Here is a 19,879-nt window from a genome sequence, read left to right as displayed (position 1 = left end):
TCAATAATGTGCTGCTTTTTAAATCTTCCTGTGGAAGTATAACAGCTGCACACTTTTTCACATTGTGCTCCATTTTACAGCTCTTTGCTGACTCACTTAACTTATCAAGATCTTTTTTGTAAGCTCCTTGTAACCTCTTCATAACTAAATTTCCTACCTATCTGTGTGACATCAGCAAATTTGGTAGCCTTACGTTCCGAAACCTACAGTTCATTTACATAAATTATAAATAGTTGAGGTCCCAGAACTAATCCCTATGGCACACCACTCTGTCTTATCCACCTGAAAAAGACTTATTTATACCTACTGTCTGTTTTGAATTATCTAGATAGTTTTCTATCAAAATTAATAATCAACCCCCAGCTACAAGCTTTTGTTTTCCATGCTTTGCCCTCATCCATGCCTTTGCTGCCTCCAGTCTCAAATATTACATTGCTGGTCTGCCTAGGTTTCCAATTTTTAGCCTCTAAGTTTCAGCTTACCTAAAACTGCTGCCCATGTGATACAGTACGTCAAAGCACGCTTTCCTACCACCGTCTTCCTTGCTGAACTGAATTGTTCGGCCTAGGGAGTGAAGCCTTCAAGTGTTTAGTGTTTTAACAATGTTCAAGGTAGCTAGTTTTCATTTCCTAGCGTGTTGCAAAGTCTTTTGCAGCTTATGTAATGGAAGATAAACTTGAGCTTATCAAACATGTTCAGAGCAGTGTTCCCCCGCATTGTTTGAACTTCTTCTTAGCATTGCTGGCCACAAGGGAAAACTACTGTCTGTCACAATTTTGATCATCAAACTGATGTTCATGAAAGGTGTTTACTGGAGGCTTGATAAAGTAAAACATTCATTTATCCGGTATTTGGTGCTTTCCTTGATTTTAATTCAGTAGGAACAAGGAGGTCCTGTTGAAGCTCTGGATTTCTGACCATTGGAACTATTACTTGATGTGCCATTTTATATGTCTGTTCTATGATCCTGATGATAATGCCAGTGTACGTTGACATTTCATGTTGAGTTATTCTGGTTGTTTCATATATTTGAGTGAACATGCTTTTTGCTGAGAGGGGGCCCCCATCTGCTTTTTTCAATTGTGTAATGACTAGTCAGCAATTACACCCCTCGGAGAAGGTAAGAAGTAATAGAATCTCTTCGGGCATCAAGTTGGCTTCAAATTAGCAGCTAATTTTGACAAATTAGAAAGGAACCTTGATTTAGTTAGCACCTTGCTATGCAAAATACTTCTGTACCCAATTGATTATTTTACAGTGAAGTCCACGCAGTCAAGTTAGTACAAAGTGAAGGAGAATTCACTTCGGCATTTGGGCGACACACTTCAAACTGTTGACAGCTGACCAGCCAGCCTATGTCATTGATCAGACCAGAAATAAGTACATCCATCAGGGCTGCAAGCCTTGAATCAATGGCAGTCTAAGTCTCATGTTTTAGTTTTAAATCTTACTTCACAAATGTGCGTATAATCTTATTAATACTGCACTTATAGAAGTACTGCAATTTTGATGTTAAGCGAAGGCCCCAAGAGCACACTTGGGTTGATATGAAAGATCCTATGACACCATCAAAAGACGAATGCCAGTGTTCACAGTATGTCCTGGCCAGAATTTATCCTTAAGAACACCAACAAACTTCTCGCTGTTTATTTCTTTGTTTATGGGTTTTTGCTTTATTTTTTTCCTATTATTATGATGGGGAAATGGACAGCTGAACCGAAACAACCTTTTTTATTCTGTGATTGCAACACAGTAAAATTAAAACCCTGAAAGACCTCCAGAATTGATTCTATTAGTTCCTAACCAGACTTAAAGTCAGTTTGGGGATTATGGGAACTACAGATGCTGGAGAATCCAAGATAACAAAGTGTGAAGCTGGATGAACACAGCAGGCCAAGCAGCAACACAGGAGCACGACAGCTGACGTTTCGGGCCTAGACCCTTCATCAGAGAGGACCCGAAACGTCAGCTTTTGTGCTCCTGTGTTGCTGCTTGGCCTGCTTTGTTCATCCAGCTTCACACTTTGTTATCTTAAAGTCAGTTTGGTCCAACTCATCCACACCGACCAGACATCCCAATCTGACCTAGTCCGACTCGCCAGCATTTGGCCCATATCCCTCTAAGTCGTTCCAGTTCATATCCCATCCAAATGCCTTTTAAATGTTGTGATTGTACCAGTCTTCACCACTTCCTTTAGCAGCTCATTACATACATGCACTGCCCTCTGCATGAAGAAGCCACACCTCAGGTCCTTTTTTAAATCTTTCCCGGCTCAACTTAAATCTATGTCCTCTAGCTTTGAACTTCCCTTCCGTGAGAAAAGACCGTGACTATTCATCCTATCCGTACCCTCGTGATTTCATAAACCTCTATAATGTCACCCTTCAGCTGTTGATGCTCTAGAGGAAAAAACCCCAGCCTTTTCAGCATCTCCCTGAATGACCAATGCCAGACTTTGCAAAAGAAAATTCTCAACACCAGTTTGTAGCTTCAACAAAATTAAATAACAAAGTAATCTAAGTAGTTTATGCTATAAACCAAAAACCTTGGTTTTCAGCCCCATTCCCACAAAAGAGAGTTATGGGAAAAATAAAAGAAATAACAAAACTGGCCAGATTACTTAAGTGGTTTTCATGATGTGATGTTTTACTGGCATAGATGATTGTTTCTTGGGTAATTTCTAGGTTACCTTTTATAGTTCACAAAGATAAAGGCAATAGTACTTAATTTTATATTCTTGAGCTACTAAGAACTAATCATGGGAGGCTAGGCAGGAAGCTTCTAAATCTTCATGTGGTAACACCAACAGTCGTAGAAAACACCTTCCAAAACCCAGTTAAGCCTCTGACCACTCCCTGACAGGCTGACAGTTTCCTCCACAAGGTCCTGCTTATCATTCAACACTGGCCATCTGCTTGAGCATAAGATTCTTTCCAGATGTGCTAGAACCAATTCCCAGGTCATGGCCTCATTAAGAACCAGCATCTGCTATCTATTTAAACATAGTGTTCTTCTGTGATGATAAAGCACCTGCAAAACCTTTTGATTAGAACCTGCACTCAACTTCCAGGCCTGACCTCATGAGTAAATAAAAGATTGTTTGGTCTGTTTTCCTTTTAACACAAGCTGTTAACCACAGTATAAAAGTCATCTCTAGCTCACAGTTCCTAGTTCACAGCTCCTAACCAAATTTGATAAAGGAATGAAATAAAAGTTATGAAAAATCAGCAGGAGCTGTAACAGTATTATAACAGCTGAGAGTATTTACACTTTGTTACCCCATTTTCAAACATTATATTGGTTACCCAAAGAAAACAAAAGTACTTTTTGGAGGAAACACTTATTGAGTTTGAGAGTGACACAGTGGTGGTATTTGGACCCATATCAGAAGACTGAGAATGCAAGCCTCATGGGGCAATTTAAGTGCATTTTCTATGCTAGTAAATGTTGAGGGATTGTTACGTTATTCGACTTTATTTTTGGATGAAATCTCAAAGCAATTCCTTACCGATGTGTTAAGATGGATATCAATGATCAGGCAAAGAAAATCAGGGAAGTTTTCCAATGTCCTTGTTAATATTTGCCCAATTTGCAGAGATGCCTATAGTCAGGTATAATCTTTGAATTTTTTTTAAGCATTGATGAGAGGAGTTTTGGAAGACCCTAATTTATGCAATTTTGATTGAGACAGTGGATGGATGATTATCAGAGATAATAAAGTGTAGAGCTGAATGAACATAGCAGGCCAAGCAGCATCGGAGGAGTAGGCATGCTGATGTTTCGGGCCTGGACCCTTCTTCAGAAAAAAGGGTCCAGAATGAGTCCCTTTCTGAAGAACGGCCCAGACCGAAACGTCAGCTTTCCTGCTCCTCTGCTGCTCGTTGGCCTGCGGTGTTCATCCAGCTCCACGCCCTGTTATGTCAGATTCTCCAGCATCGGCAGTTCCCTCTATCTCTGGATGGTTATCTATGGTTTTCTCTTCTGTACTGCTGATTTCCTCCCTTGCCTGTGTTTTAGCCTGTGGTTGTCCTTAACTCCATATCTTACAGTGTCATGCATGTTAGGAGGGTAAATTTCTGTGATTCACTTACCTTGTAGCATACCTCATTGGACATATGAACAAGGATCAGGAGTAGGATCAGCCTGTCAAACCTGCTCCACCAATTAGTGAAGTCATGGTAGTAACCTCAAATTCACAATCTTGATTACCCCGGCCACTTTTCACTCCCATGATTATCAAAACTTATCAACCTCAGTACTAGAAATACTTCTGCCACCCTTTTGTTTAGGAAGGGTTTTAACCAAGTCACTGCTTACTGTACTGAACATACCAGTGGATGCAAATTTTGCCATCACAACCTTTCCTCCTAAGTCATCCTATCCATTCCAGGTTTAAGTTTAGTAAACTTTTTCTGACATGTTTTCTATTTATTTGCATTCTCCCTTAAGTAAGGAGCTCAGTATTGTATGCAGTAATGCGCATGTGGTTGGGTAACGTGTGTGTTAGGACTGGAAAAATTACCATGAATGCTGCCCAAGTCACATGAAAACCCAACTGGTTCAATCATGTTGGAGGAAAGAAAAGTATTTAGTTGACTCTTTGTTCTTTGAAATATCTCAACAAGTTACTCGGTGGCAGCATCAGGGCACTGCTTGCTGGATGGTTGAGAACAAAAATTAACCGAAGAGTAATTTAAAACGAAGACATATTAAGATCCCTCCTTTTTTTCAAAACTAGATCTAACGATTATTTTCCTAAAACTTGAGAGCATAGATTTAAGGTGACAGGGGAAAGGTTTAAAATGGACTTGAGGATCAACAGAGGGTGGTGTGTATATGGAAAGAGCTTGGCATTATGTACTGCTGCTGCTTGTCTTATCTTTGTGTTCTCCGGGGTTTCTGAACTTGGGAGAGAAAACCCTTTGAGACCAAGTGTGCATGTTGTGGATGTAGTCATTTGTGAAGGTCAGCTGCATTCGCTATGCTGCAAAGCCCTATAGCAATCTTCAAAACCCAAAATTATTGCATAGATTTTTCAGAGCAATGTCCCACTTATCCGGGATCTTCCATATAAGGTGTGAACCATTGGTACTTTCTGTGTGAATGCAATTTTATATTTGTTGGTTCAGAAATGTGACAAATAGCTAACCTAATTGAGTTCAGTAAAGCTAAATAGTAGTAATTATTTTCTATTTAGGTTTATATTGCTGTGACCGAGCAGAAGATCCAGCTTGTCAGACAACTTGTCAAAGAGTGCTGATGACAAAATCAACAGATCAAGAAATTGTTGACGGACTTATTGAAGGGTGTAAGAAAATGCCTCTGCCTCAAGATCCACTCTGGCAGTGTTTTCTAGAAAGCTCTGGATCGAGTAACCCAGATAATAGTACAAATGGGTTGCCTGCTACAGCTGTTGATGGTGCGAAGTTGCACTGTTGTTCCAAAGCAAACACTTCTATCTGCAGGTTGGTACAGTAACTAAACGTTTGTACTTTTTTCTTATGTACTTCAATGTTCCAACATTCAAGAGAAGAACATTTAACACGTTCTGCATCATAGAGTCTTCAAATGCTTTCACTAATGGCAATAATCCAATTATCAATAATTCTGATAGTTTTCAACAATTAGTTTTACTATCCAGGATGCGTTCTTTCAGGAAGCATAGAAAAAATTATTTGAGGAGGCCTCACTCCTGATTTGTTTGTATTTGTTCCTGGGAGGTGCACTAACTAGGCCAGTATTTTTGCCCATCGTTCCCCTTGAGCAGGCGATGGCGTGTTTCCTTATTGAATTGCTCTAGACCACATTTGGTTGGTAGACCCTCAACAGCATTAGGGACGGAGGCCTGGGACTTTGACCCAGGATCACTGCAAAGTGAGGGTCATATTTCCAAGTTTGGATGTTGAGTGACTTGGAGGGGAACTTCTAAGAGGTGGTGTTTCTATGAATTTGCTGTACTTATCTTTCTAAATAAGATCATAAGAAATAGAAACAGCAATAGGCTGTTTGATCTCTTGAGCCTGCTCCACCATTCAATAGGATTGTGGCTGATCCAACACTCCTCATGCCCATTTTCCCACCCTTTCCCTATAACACTTGATTTCCCCACTAATCAAAAATTAATCTACCTGAGCCTTAAATGTACACAATGACTCTGGCTCCACAGTTCTCTGGGGCAAGGAGCTCTAAAGATATACAGCCCTCTGAGAGAAGAAATGCCTGTTCATCTCAGCCTTTGAGTGGTACCTCTTTAATCTGAGACTGTGCCCTCTGTCTTAGACTCTTCCGTGAGGAGGCCTCTCTCCAGATGGGTTTGTATTTGTTCGTGGGAGGTGAGCTAGCGAGGCGGGTATTTTTGCCCATCATCGTCCTTGAGCAGGCAATAGTGTGCTTCTTACCCTATCAAGCCCTTTAAGATTCCTGTGTTTCAATGAGATCATCTCTCATTCTTCTAAACTCCAACAAGCAGAATCCCTTCATTCTAGAGATCATCCTGGTGAATCTTTCCAACAGTCTCCTATGAAATGATATCTTTTTCTAAATAAGGGGACCCAAATCTGCTCTCAGTACTCCAAATGTGGTCTCAGTCACAGTAAGACATCCCACCTCTATATACACCAATCTTCTCGAAATAAGAGTCAACATTCCATTAGCCTTCATGATTACCTGTTCCACTTTTGTGCTCGCTTTCCATGTTCTGTGCACAAGTACTCCAAGTCCCTTTGTGTTGCGGCTTTTTAAGTTTCTTTCCATTTAAATGACCTGTTCTTTTGGCCTTCCAAAATGAACAACTTAACATCAACCCCCATTGTTCTCCATTGGCCAAGATTTTGCTTACCTACTGAGAGTATCTGAGAGTATCTTGCTATCTCTCTCACAAAATGCCTTTCCACCTATTCTTATGTTGTCTACAAATTTGCCTACAGTACATTTACTTCCTTCCTTTAAGTCATTATTTTGTAAATAGTTGTGATCCCAACACTGATCCTTGTGGAACCCTATTGGTCACAAGTTGTCACCCTGAAAAAATATCTCTACCCCCCCCCCCCCTCCCCCCACTCACTGTTTCCTGCCTGTGAGCCACTTCTGTATCCATGCTAATATATTGCCTGCAACACCATAGGCTGTTACGGCTTAACCTTTTATGAGGTACCTTGTCAGATGCCTTCTGGAATAAGCGTAATTGTGTGACTCTATGACTCTATAATATATCTATGCAACACATCGACTGTTTCCCCTCTATCTACTCTGGTTGAGACTTTCTTGAAAATCTCTCATAAATTAGTCAGAAACAATTTCCCTTTCCCTATGCCAATTCTGCCTGATTTAATCATGATTTTCCAAATGTTCTGCTATTGCTTCTTTAATAATTGATTCTGATACCTTTCCAACACTAGATGTTAGGCTAACAGACCTAAAGTTATCCATTTTTTAATCTCCTTTCCTTTTTCAATGAGGATTCACGCTAGCAGTTTTCACTATCCTGTGGTACTTCTCCAGAATTTAATGATATTTGGAAAAATGCAACTAATGCATCCCATTTCCCCGAAGTACCTCTTCTTGGATCCTAGGGTGCAAGCTGTCAGGACTTCTTGGATCTGAGGGCAAGCTATCATCTGCCTTTAGCCCCATTAGTTTGGGTAATATTACTACTTTGGTGACAGTGATGCGACTTAATTCCTCTCCTGTATTACGTAGTATTAATGGAATGTCAAAGTATCTTTCACCATAAAGATTAATGCAAAATATCTGTTTAAGTCCTCTGGTATTTCCTTGCTCCCCACAACCGTTTCCCTAGATTAATTTTCTCAGGGACCTATGTCCACTTTGACTCTCTTCTTCTCATATATTTAAAGAAGCTGTTATTGTCAGATTTTATATTCCTCACTAGTTGCCCTTGTAGTTTAATTTCTGTCTCTTTATTATCTTTTTTAGCCCTCCTTTGCTGGATTCTGTATTTATCCCAGTCTTTGGGGCTACCACTGACCTTGGCCTCCTTTTATGCTTTTTCTTCCAACTTGGTTATTCTGCTTAACTACCTTGGTTAGCTGTGGTTGGTCTGCCCCTCTTTTAGAATCTTTCTTCCATACTGGGATGTATTTTAGCTGAGCAACACGAATTACCACTTTAAATGTCTGCCGATGCTTGCTTACTGTCATTCCTGATATTCTATCCAACTAGTTCACTTTAGCTAATTCTATCCTCATTTCATTGTAACTCCCTCTGTTTAAGTTAAACACAATTGTTCCCTGTTTCTCACTTGTGAACTGAATATTAAATTCTATTATGTTATGATGACTATTAATGGTAGTGGCTGTGGATTTGAAAGGTGCTGTCCAAAGATCCTTGGTGAATTTCTACAGTGTGTCCTGTAAGTGACAAACATTGATGGTACTGGAAGGAGTGAATGTTGCCAGTCAAGCGGCTGCTTTGTCTTGGATGGTGTCAAATCATGTGTTGTTGGAACTGCACTCATCCAGGCAAGTGGGGAATGTTACATCACATATCTGCCTTGTGTGTTGTAGATGGTGAACAGGCTTTAGAGATTCAGGAGGTGAATTACGTGCTGCAGTAGTCCTAGGGTCTGACCTGCATTTGTAGCCACAGTATTTAGATGGCTAGTCCAGTTCAGTTACTGGTCAATTATGACATCCACATGTTAATGATGGGGAATTCAGTGGTGATAATGGTACTGAATGTCATAGAATGATGGTTGGAATCTCTTGTGGGTGATGATCATTTTCTCTCATGCATGGATAAATGTTACTTGCCATTTTTCAGTCCAAACCGAAGTATTATTCAGGTATGGCTGCATTTGAATGTCGACTGCTTTGGTATCTGAGGATTTGCAAGTAGTGCTGAACATTGTGCAATCATCAGCGAACATCCCCATTTCTGCTCTTACGGCAGGAGAAACGTCCTTGATGAAGCAGCTGAAGATGGTTGGTTCACAGACACTACCTTAAGCAAAGCCTGTGGAGATATCCTGAAGATAAGATGACTGGTATCCCTGGGTAGCATGGTGGTTAGCATTGCTGCCTCACAGTGCCAGGGACCCAGGTTCAGTTGCAGCCTTATGCTGTGTGGAGCTTGCATATTTCCCCGTGACTGCATGGGTTTCCTCCGGGTGCTCCCATTTCCTCCCACAGTCCAAAGGTGTGCAGGTTAGGTGCATTGACCATGCTAATTTCCCCATAATGTCCAGGCATGTGTAGGTTAGGTAGGGTTACAGGGATGGGGTAAGGGGTGAGTCTGGGTGAGATGCTATTTGGAGAGGTGGTGTGGACCTGTTAGGTCAAATGGCTTATTTCCACACAGGATTCTATGAAGTCAAAACGAAAAGTATGACCATCTTCTTGTGTGCCAGGAATGTCTCCAACCAGGGGAGTCTTTCCTCTTGAATTCTATTGACTCCAGTTTTGCAAGGACTCCTTGATGTCAGATTCAGTCAGATGCAGCATTTCTATCCAGGACAGTCACACTCACTTCACATGTCGAATTGAACACCTTTTTTTGTCCATTTTTGGACCAAGGCTGTTAATGAGGTCAGGAGCTAAGTGACCCTGGCAGAGCCCGAACTGAGCAGACCATTGCGAAGCACGCATTGCTTCAGAAGAACTGCTGATGACATCTTCCACTATTTTGCTGTTGGTCAAGAGTAGACTGAGGGCATAAGGGCCAGGTTGGATTTGTCCTGCTTTTTGTACACAGGACCTACTTGGGCAATTTTCCACATTGTTAGGTAGATACCAGTATAGTACTGTACAGCAGCAGCTTGGCAATGGCTACAGCAAGTCATGGAACACCAGTCTTCAGTACTGTGCCAGAATGTTGTCAGGGTCCACAGTGCCTCCACCTGTTTCTTGATATCATGTAGAATGATTTGAATTGATTGAAGACTGGCATGTGTAGTGTATTGATTAATGCCATTTAGATACAAAATTAAAACCGAAAGAACTGTGGATGCTGTAAATCAGAAACGGAAAGAGAGATTGCTAGCAAAGCCCAGCAGATTTCAGCAGCTCAAGTTGAGATCTTCTGAGGAAAGGCCACCGGATCTGAAGCGTTAACTCCGATTTCTCTTGATAGAACATGCTAGACCTGCTGAACCTTTCCAGAAATCTTTACTTTTGTTTGCCATTTTGATACTGCTTGGATGTCAGCTGCATCGTGGAACTTTTTGCTTCATGAGGTTATGAAGAATTCCCTCAGCAAATCTAAATTGAGTCACTCATATTTTTTGTGCGTGGCCTCATGCAGACTTTTAGTTCGGGAGTTCTGTATTTCACAACAGGGGAACTTTATAATTATTGCTAGATTCCTTCACACCCAATTTGGGTGCAAGTTTAGCATAGTTCCAACTCAGATCCTTTGTAAGCTCTAGCTATGTGATAAGCCTGTTGTTATTATTGACCTTCTCCTTTTCAGATTGGCATGGTAGAAAACTGTGAGGCTGTTCAGATTTTATTACAGGCTTTAGGATAATGAACGTATTCTGAGTAGTGTTATGGGAGACGGCTGGAATTTTAACCTTTCCCTTTCTCTTTGTGATCATTGTAGTTTTAGAGAGAAATATTATTTTGTTTCGTAGTCCTGGACTTTGTGGTCACTGCATTTCAACAACTCCTCCATAGTCCTGAAACAGCAACTTCTATCACTTAGAAGGGCAAGGACAGTAGATAGATGAGAACATCACCTGCTCCTACAAGATCCCCTCCAAATCTCTCAGGATCCTGACTTGGAACTGTACTGCCATTCACATTTGTTCCACAGGGCTGAAATACTGTGCTTTTACTTTCTGGGCTATGAATCAAAAACACTGCCCAGCTCCTCCCCGAAAAGTTCTTTCCCTGGTTGTGATGTCACAAGAATGGTTTTTCAGATGAAGTTTTTTTTGTTAGAGGTTTTCTCCAGTACTGAATTCATTTGGCATCTTTGCTACTGCTGCTGAGCCTTGCAGAAGTAAAGCTAAAAGAGAAAGCCATCCAAAAAATTGTTGAAGATAATTTCTGTTGGAGTGACCTCTCTGTCACACTGACCATAGTATGAGTTCAGCAGTGCCTTGACTTTATGGATGCCAGAACATGGGAGGTTGGCATTGGAATAATAAAGTCTAGAGGTAACAAATATGCAGGTGATAGTTTTAATTAAAAGCACAATTTGAAGCAACAGTGGAGTTAGGCAATCTTAGAGGTGCACATCTGCAACATTAATGATTTTGTTAAGCTAAATTCTGAAAAAAAGTCATCTTGGATTTGAAATGTTTAATTTATTTCTCTCTCCACAGATGCTGCTGGATGTACTGAGTTTCTTCAGCACTTTGTACAAACAAAAACGTGCATTTTGAGGCCGCATCTATTTTTAATTGATAATCTTATTTTGACAGGGACCTGTGCACTAAGTTATACAGCAGCAGGTGGAGAGGCACAACTCACTGGCAAGAGTTTGATAGGGTCTGTGAATATAATCCTCTGGAAGCTGCAATGTTCACATGTTTGGCTGATGTCAGAGAACCATGTCAGCTGGGTTGTCAAGGTCTCAAGTACTGTACTAATTTTAACAACAGGTAAGAATCCCTCTTTAGTGAATTTTAAGTTGCCAAACATTATCCCTGTTCACAATTTATGAAATTTTCCAAAGTAAGGGGCCATAACAGAAGTACATTCTTAGGCAAATTTTTCATTCTGGAAAGGGACACAAACATACTGTGAAAATACAAGTAAGGTAAGAGATTGGCAAAGAAAATGAAATTCAATTTGAAGTGCTTGCCGAGAGATGCATAATTCAAAGGTTGTATGACATCTGTATATAATTAAAAGTTACTGATTTTGGAAACTGTTTCATGTGCTTCAGATAGTGCTGCAGTAAAGCTAAAAGATACAGATACTATGCCAAACATATGAAACTTGAATTTTTTAGATGAATTAAAACTTTTAAGTGCAGATCATTTAGTTATTTAGTTGATTTACAAATTTCATAATAAGAACGCAGAATGTTGTGTTTGCATCTTGTATTTGCTTAGAATCTTGACTGCTTGCATTCTTTCTCATCTGTTCAACTCCATATGTTGTTGGGAGTTGTGGTTGTGCTTGGATAGAGGGAAAAGGGTGCAGTTGAAAGTAAACCAACATAAAAAAAGATTATCGGTCCTGTCAGAAGCTCATACTCTGGCATCTGGTGACCATCCTTCATTTCCTTCTCTTAACCAAAAACCTGCCTTAAAGTGAAATGTTCTGTTGATCTCTTCTTGGGAAGTGAACTGTTCCCTGTTTACTTCCACATCAGAATGGCTTTTCTGTGTTTATCAGTACTTCTAGCTACTCGGTGGAAATTTTGAAAAAGGGGGTTGCTCTTTTTGCCAGGCCTGGCCAGGAAGAATAGCACCTGATTTCCATACAAAGAAACTCCGACATTGCGCTTCATATTTTGTCCAGTTGCTTAGTCTTTCTTGGATAGCAATAATGATGAGAAAGCAAGTGGTTTGACCAACAGCCAGCTAATGACGTTGGCTTAAATGTTATCAGTGTCACCATTTCACAATTTCCAAAGAAGTTGTTTAAACCTCAGACTGCTCCAAGCAAAGCAGACTAATACTAAAACTACAGTGGCTACGATCCTGGCTCCAGCATTGATCTGTCAATGCCAGAAGACTGAAATCTGGAAATTTAATCCAGGAACCCCACCAGGGATCAAACTAAAAATCTGGTTCCTTCAGTCATCTTTGTGATTGAAGTTTCATCACAGAAAGTCGTTTGTCTAGTATCTTTATCACTCAAACAGATTTCAAAATAGTAGTATATTCATTAATTCAGAAATATAGATGTTGTCTTGAGAGCATGTGTCAACGAGTGATCGAGTCCCAGATTCTACCCAAAATGGAGAGCATGTCCATCACAGTGAAATGCCCCAGATTTGCAAGTCATGCTCTGAAGTTTGGCACTTACTAATTTTGTGCACCAGGAATGGAGTCAATTTAAGATTTGCACGTGCACAATTTACTGGGGCAACCAGTCATTTAAATGATCGCCTGCCTCCTTCCCTTCATGATTTTAGTGAGGTAGGTGTCTGAAACCCGGTACGTTCAGATTGAACCAAGCTAGAGCAGGTGAAAAACTTGTGGATTTGTTTGGATAGCTAGGCTACCCTTTTGGAGAAGTAAGGCACACCTTTGGATGTGACCCCAGGCACTTTTAGCAGGGGTTGAGGTACCCTTTTGGCTTTTCAAAAGTAAATATGCCTGTGAGTAACAGTTTCATAAATTCCTTGGGGCTATCAAAGAGACATGTCAAGATTGTTAAACTACTTAAACCTTGAAAATTTCAATTCAAAAAAGAACTTGTTTTCAATTTCACTGTCTGTCAATACAAGCCATTCCCGTTCTGAATTTGTGCAGCATGGTTGAATTCAGATTGATCCCTCATCACTGTGGAGTGCTTTCCATTTCATAGTTTTCCAACAGCTACAAGTAGTTTTCCACTCTTTGATATTGAACTTTATGAATTCCAGTGCTCGTTGCACTTGATCTATATGATTGTTATTATAAAGCTTTAATGTGGTGAAGGAATCTAAATGTAGATTCATAGCATTCCTACAGTGCAGGAAGAGGCCATTTGACCCATCGAGTCTGCACCAATCCTCTGAAGAGCACCCTGCCCATACCCAATCCCTACCCTATGCCTGTAACACTGTATTTGCCATAGCTGATCCATTTAATCTGCATATACCCGGACACCGGGGGAAATTTAGCATGGCTAGTTCAACTAACCTGCACATACTCAGAATGTGGGAAGAAACCGGAGCACCCGGCACAAACTCATGCAGACACAGAGGAGTGTGTAAACTCCACACAGATAGTTACCGAAGCATTGAATTGAACTCGTGTCCCTGGTGCTGTGAGGCAGCAGTGCTCACCATTGAGCCACCGTTCTGCCCGCGTAGCACATGTAATATGTGTGTTATCACGGATTAGCTTTTTAAAAACATAATGGAGTGTGCAACACACTTTATTTAATGGAACTTCTTTTTCCTCATCTGAGCATGATCCCTCAGGTCTTCCCACAATGGTTATTATGAAAATTGGCAAGGGAGATGAAAAGGCATGGTGTGGTGGGTAGGAGGTGTGGATTGTTGGTATAGGAGCTATAAAGGACTACAGAATGGGTACGAGCCATAAATTGACATGGAAGGTGTGGGGTCCATGAGGGGTGCATACAAAGGCATCAGGTGTCATACAGGAAGTAAGGACCATGTATTTGTGTACAGTGGCAAGGAGGGGGTGGGTGGGTACATCCTAAATCTTGGCAAAGTGACTGTGGCAACGGGAGTGCATGCAAGGTCCTAGGTTAGCATGTAGGGTGTGGGAGAACCGAAAAAGTTGGGTAATGGTCTCACATCACATGGTGAGTGAGGGGTGCCAAAGGGGTTAGTAAAAGGGCTTAGGTTAACATGGGTGAGGTGTGAGGAGTGTGGGGATTGAAGGCAGTGTGGACTGGAGGGAAACTTTTATGTGTTAATCTTTACTTGCGAACTTTTGAGCACACTGCCAGAGCACTGAATCAGGCTTTCTGCCCATCCTGTATTCCTGAACAGGGATCCTGTTCTGCCCTTCCACGTCACCTGTCGCAAATCTTAACACATCTCATACCAGCAGCTGAGATAACAAAGTGTGGAGCTGGATGAACACAGCAGGCCAAGCAGCATCTTAGGAGCACAAAAGCTGACGATTCGGGCCTAGACCCTTCTTCAGAAAAGGGGGATGGGGAGAGGGTTCTGAAATAAATAGGGAGAGAGGGGGAGGCGGATCGAAGATGGATAGAGGAGAAGATAGGTGGAGAGGAATATGAGTTTTCCTCAACCTTCGGGTGGCATCACTGTGGCACTGCAGGAGGCACAGGATAGACATGCTGTCTAAGGAATGGGAGGGGAAGTCAAAATGGTTTGCGACTGGGAGCTGCAGTTGTTTATTGCGAACTGAGCGGAGGTGTTCTGCAAAGCGGTCCGCAAGCCTCCCCTTGGTTTCCCTAATATAGAGGAGGCCACAACGGCTACAATGGATGCAATATACCACGTTGGCAGATGTGCAGGTGAACATCTGCTTGATTTAGAAAGTCTTCTTGGGGCCTGGGATGGGGGTGAGGGGGCAGATGCAGCGGAGGTGAAGGAATTGGGAATGGGATGGAATTTTTGCAGGAAGGTGGGTGGGAGGAGGTGTATTCTAGGCAGCTGTGGGAGTCGGTGGACTTGAAATGGATATTGGTTTCTAGGTGGTTGCTTGAGATGAAGACAGAGAGGTCCAGGAAGGTGAGGGATGTGTTGGAGATGGTCCAGGTGAACTTGAGGTTGGGGTGGAAGGTGTTGGTGAAGTAACTCATTCCGTTTGTTACCATTGGGCTGCAGGGTTCCCAATGTGGATTTCACAAGCTTAAAAATCTCCCCTCCCCCCACCGCATCCCAAAACCAGCCCAGCTCGTCCCCGCCTCCCTAACCTGTTCTTCCTCTCACGTATCCCCTCCTCCCACCACAAGCTGCTCCTCCTATTTCCTTCCTCCTAACCTCATCCTGTCCCCTTGAACTGTCCATCCTCCCCGGACTGATCTATTCCCTCCCTACCTCCCCACCTACATTCACCTCTACTGGCTCCATCCCTGCCCCTTTAATTTGTCTGTCTCCTCTCCACCAATCTTCTCCCTATCCATCTTCAATCCGCCTCCCCCTCTCTCCCTATTTATTTTTGAACCCTCTCCCCCTCCCCCTTTTCTGATGAAGTGTCTAGGCCTGAAACGTCAGCTTTTGTGCTCCCAAGATGCTACCTGGCCTGCTGTGTTCATCCAGCTCCACACTTTATCTCAGATTCTCCAGCATCTGCAGTTCCCATTATCTCTCATGCCAGCAGCTTTTACCCTTCGCCACTGAACCAATCAATGGGAAGTTCAGCCAGTGATTCTTAAAGGTCAGATCCACAGAGTTGGGAATTTTCTGGTCCACGCACACCTGATCAAAGAATGAATTGGCAAGCAATGAATGTGAGTCACAGTCATAGAGTCCTGCAGCATGGAAACAGACTCTTCATTTAAACCAGTCCATGTCAAACATAATCCTGTGTTTCAGACCCCTAGCTGGGTTCACTAGAAACTGCTTCCCTCTCAAAAAGATAAAGACAGAAATGAGAGGAAACTTTTCTTATAAGTCCTTTGCCTTCATTGTCCGTGGGAGCCCTATTATTTTGCAAGTATCAAAGGTCTAAGACACCAAATCCATGTTGTTCAAATTTGCTGGCAACCCTAAAATTGCAAGAGCTGTAGACCAAGGCAACAATTTTCAGAAGCGTTGTGATTAATTATCCAACCATGCAGACATTGGTAAATTAATTTTAGTGTTAACATTTCTTATGTATGTATGCCAAAAATGTGGGATATTTAATTTACAAATGAAAGAATAGGATCATCATAATAAATAGGACTTAAATAATAATGTACTTGCCAATTAAATGTCTTGATCGTGCCACGGTAGATTTTCCTTGACTTGAATCTATACATTTCACTTCTTTTTGTATTAAAAAATAATTCGCAAAATGTGGGTGCCACTGTCGACGTCAGCATTTATGGCACATCCTAAATTCCAGATATGATACATAGACTACCTTAGTGAACTGTCAGAAGTTTGCCCCTCCTGAGCATTGTGTGACTCCCTAGAGGACAGTTATAAAATCCACTAATTGATTAAGTAATGGAGTTAACTACAGACCAGACTACATAGCGATGGCAGGTTCCGTTTCTTCCTCGTGCTCAGTCCCACTAATATCATGTGGCAATTAGCTGTGCTTACTTCTACTCAACTCTTTCACAGTAGACAGAAAATGCAATTGTTCATTTAGAGGTGCACGATATGCTGAGGGCGTATTAAAACAGAGTAAAACTTAATCTGCAGTATTCTATCCTTTAGTGATTCTCCTCCAAATTTGTTTATCCTTGCAAAGCAACAGAACATTACTTTCTAATGCAAAATTGTTTATAATTTACCTGAGTTCTTTGTTACCATATGAGTTGGACTATAGTCATGAATTGAGATTATTAAAAGTAAAAATGAAACACTGGAATTAAGTCAGTACAGCAATTTTATTTGGTTGCAGTATTTCATTGTACTTCTCTTCAAATGTAAAAATAACAAAAATCTTGCCACTTTGCTATGTCTTTTACTAGTATTACAGTTAAATCAGTAATATGTTAGTAAAGGAACCAGGGCACATTGACTGACATTCCTTTGTCTTTGTGAGTTCAAAATGTGCTCAGTGGTGTCTTTCAATGTTAAACACGTGTATGAGAGTTCCAAAGTCTACCCAGGGGCCTTGCCTAATTGATTTGTAGGTATTAACAAGCTGTTTGTATTAATGTAATAAAGTTTAGAACAAGTCAGGAGTCTGTTAGATTGTATCTAATAAAATTGCTATTCCTTTGAAGTGACGTGTTCATCCCACTGAATTGTAGCACCCTCACTATGTGATGAAAAATCAGTAGAGTGAGATAGACAGCCGTGAAACTCTTTTGGTGGGCTAGCAATTGGATTCAAAATTGCCTTCAAGATAGGGGACAGACAGTGGTGGTGGAGGGTTGTTTGCCAGACTGGAGGCCTTAGACCAATGCTGAGCCACAAAGATTGAGGGCAGGTCCACTGCTTTTTGTTATTTACAGGACTTTTGATTTGTAAGAAAATTTTGTCTGCGACTTGTATTAATGTTTTGCATTCTAAATTCCTTTGTCAACTTCTTTAACAAAAGATGTCTGTGTAATATTCTCATTCTGTGAATGTACAGTGTTGCTAATTAAGGTGTTTGAATGCCACCGCTAAAAAAAATGACAATGGCTCTGTGGTTATCCTTGGACCTAAAATCCAGATTCTTTACTGAATCCAAATTCCAGCGAATACAGGAATTGAACCCGCGTCCCCAGAACATTCGCTGAGTTTCTGCATTAATAGTCTAGCCATAATACCACTAGGCCATTGCCTCCTCAGTGGAATGTCATTCAGTTATGTATGTCACATTAGTGGTAGGTCTTTTCTTTGTAGCGTGACATTTTTTTAAAGTAGTGTGAAAATTCTGAAAACTTTGTGCAAAGTGTAATTTGTGTTTAAGGTTCTGCCTCTTTTTGTGATTGGTAAGCAATCTGCGAAGGTTTGTTACAAAACGTCAGTACACCTGAGTGGAAATTCTGCCCAAGATATTAAATAAAAGCCAAAAGAACTGCAGACACTAAATTGGAAACAAAACAGAAATTGCTGGAAAAGCTCAGCAGGCCTGGCAGCATGTCTGAAGAGAAATCAGAGATAACGTTTGGCCCCAGTGACCCCTCATCAGAACAGATACTGCCAGATGCTTAGATTCTACCCCAGATGATTTGTTTTTAATCACCCTTTCAGAGAACACTTTCTGGAACACGTGGAACTTGTACCAAGGGCTCCTTGCTCAGAGACGGTGATGATACAACTGCTATCTACTCCAAGATGTATGATTTTTGAAATCTAGGTTGAAATTGAATCTGCAGGTCCTAGCCACTTAACTTGTAACATTATTCTACCGAATAACCACTGCTGTTTTCTGATACTTCAATACAAATGAGGAGCAATCAGGCAATCAATGAAATGGATGTGTTTTCTATTAAAAATTGGAATTCAGCATTGATTATAAATATGTACTTCATTTCTGCCAATGAGTGAGTGATTTTGCTCAGTGTTACAGCAAATTAGGGAATAGCTGCCAATTCCATATTTTTGTTTAAAGTTATATGCAGCTGCAGGGCATTATTTAGTTTTTATTCACAAATCATTCAAACTGCTTCCTGAAGCTTCTGTTTTTCTTAATGATGAAAATGCCTGGGGAGGAGTTTATTTTATTTGTTTAGGGTTGTGGTCTTCACTGGATGGGCCAGCATTTGCACAACATTGCTTTTAGAGTTACAACACAGACTATGTGAATTCAAGAGTATGTACCACATGACTAGGCAATAACAGACTAGCATGCATAACTGTCATCTTTGAGATCATTGAGAAATGCTATGCAAGTTGCACAGTTAATGATCCATGACACTGTCTGTTCTAGCGACTTGCATAATCAGCATTGCACAGCTCAAGCACGAGTAGGTTTTTTCCTCGTGTGTAACTTAAGGAATTTAAGCAAAGTTCCGATTCCTCTATAAGTGTATCTATTGAATTGTGTCTTTTAATGTTAAATTAAGTTTATACTGAAGCCTGATTCTCTCAATTGCCTAGATTTTAAAATTGACATATTCTGTAAAGCCTTATAATTTCTAAGAGAGCTACAATGCTATGAGCTGTGATAATGGGAACTACAGCTACTTAGAATACACCTCCTCCCACCCACCCTCCTGCAAAAATTCCATCCCCTATTCCCAATTCCTCTGCCTCCGCCGCATCTGCTCACACGCTGAGGTATTCCACTCCCGCACATTCCAGATGTCCAAGTTCTTCAAGGACCGCAACTTTCCCCCCACAGTGGTCGAGAACGCCCTTGACTGCGTCTCCCGCATTTCCCGCAACACATCCCTCACACCCCGCCCTTGCCACAACCGCCCAAAGAGGATCCCCCTCGTTCTCTCACACCACCCCACCAACCTCCGGATACAACGCATCATCTTCCGACACTTCCGCCATCTACAATCCGGCCCCACCACCCAAGACATTTTTCCATCCCCACCCCTGTCTGCTTTCTGGAGAGACCACTCTCTCCGTGACTCCCTTGTTCGCTCCACACTGCCCTCCAACCCCACCACACCCGGCACCTTTCCCTGCAACCGCAGGAAATGCTACACTTGCCCCCACACCTCCTCCCTCACCCCTGTCCCAGGCCCCAAGATGACTTTCCACA

General features: G+C 41.4%; 1 protein-coding gene across 2 annotated transcripts in view; it reads left to right on the top strand.

The window, feature by feature from the left end:
* The window catches only part of reck (reversion-inducing-cysteine-rich protein with kazal motifs), a 174,604-nt gene that overhangs the window by 79,650 nt on the left and 75,075 nt on the right, over positions 1-19,879 (top strand). For both annotated transcript variants that reach the window (XM_048529019.2, XM_048529021.2), the window contains 2 exons: positions 5,198-5,465; positions 11,387-11,566. In XM_048529019.2, the coding sequence (XP_048384976.2) occupies positions 5,198-5,465; positions 11,387-11,566 (448 nt within the window). The remainder of the gene's footprint in view (positions 1-5,197; positions 5,466-11,386; positions 11,567-19,879) is intronic.

The sequence above is a fragment of the Stegostoma tigrinum genome, chromosome 5 (assembly GCF_030684315.1).
Source record: "Stegostoma tigrinum isolate sSteTig4 chromosome 5, sSteTig4.hap1, whole genome shotgun sequence".
Lineage (NCBI taxonomy): Eukaryota > Metazoa > Chordata > Chondrichthyes > Orectolobiformes > Stegostomatidae > Stegostoma > Stegostoma tigrinum.
Note: the sequence above shows the minus strand (reverse complement) of the source record. Positions and strands in the feature narration are given on the sequence as shown.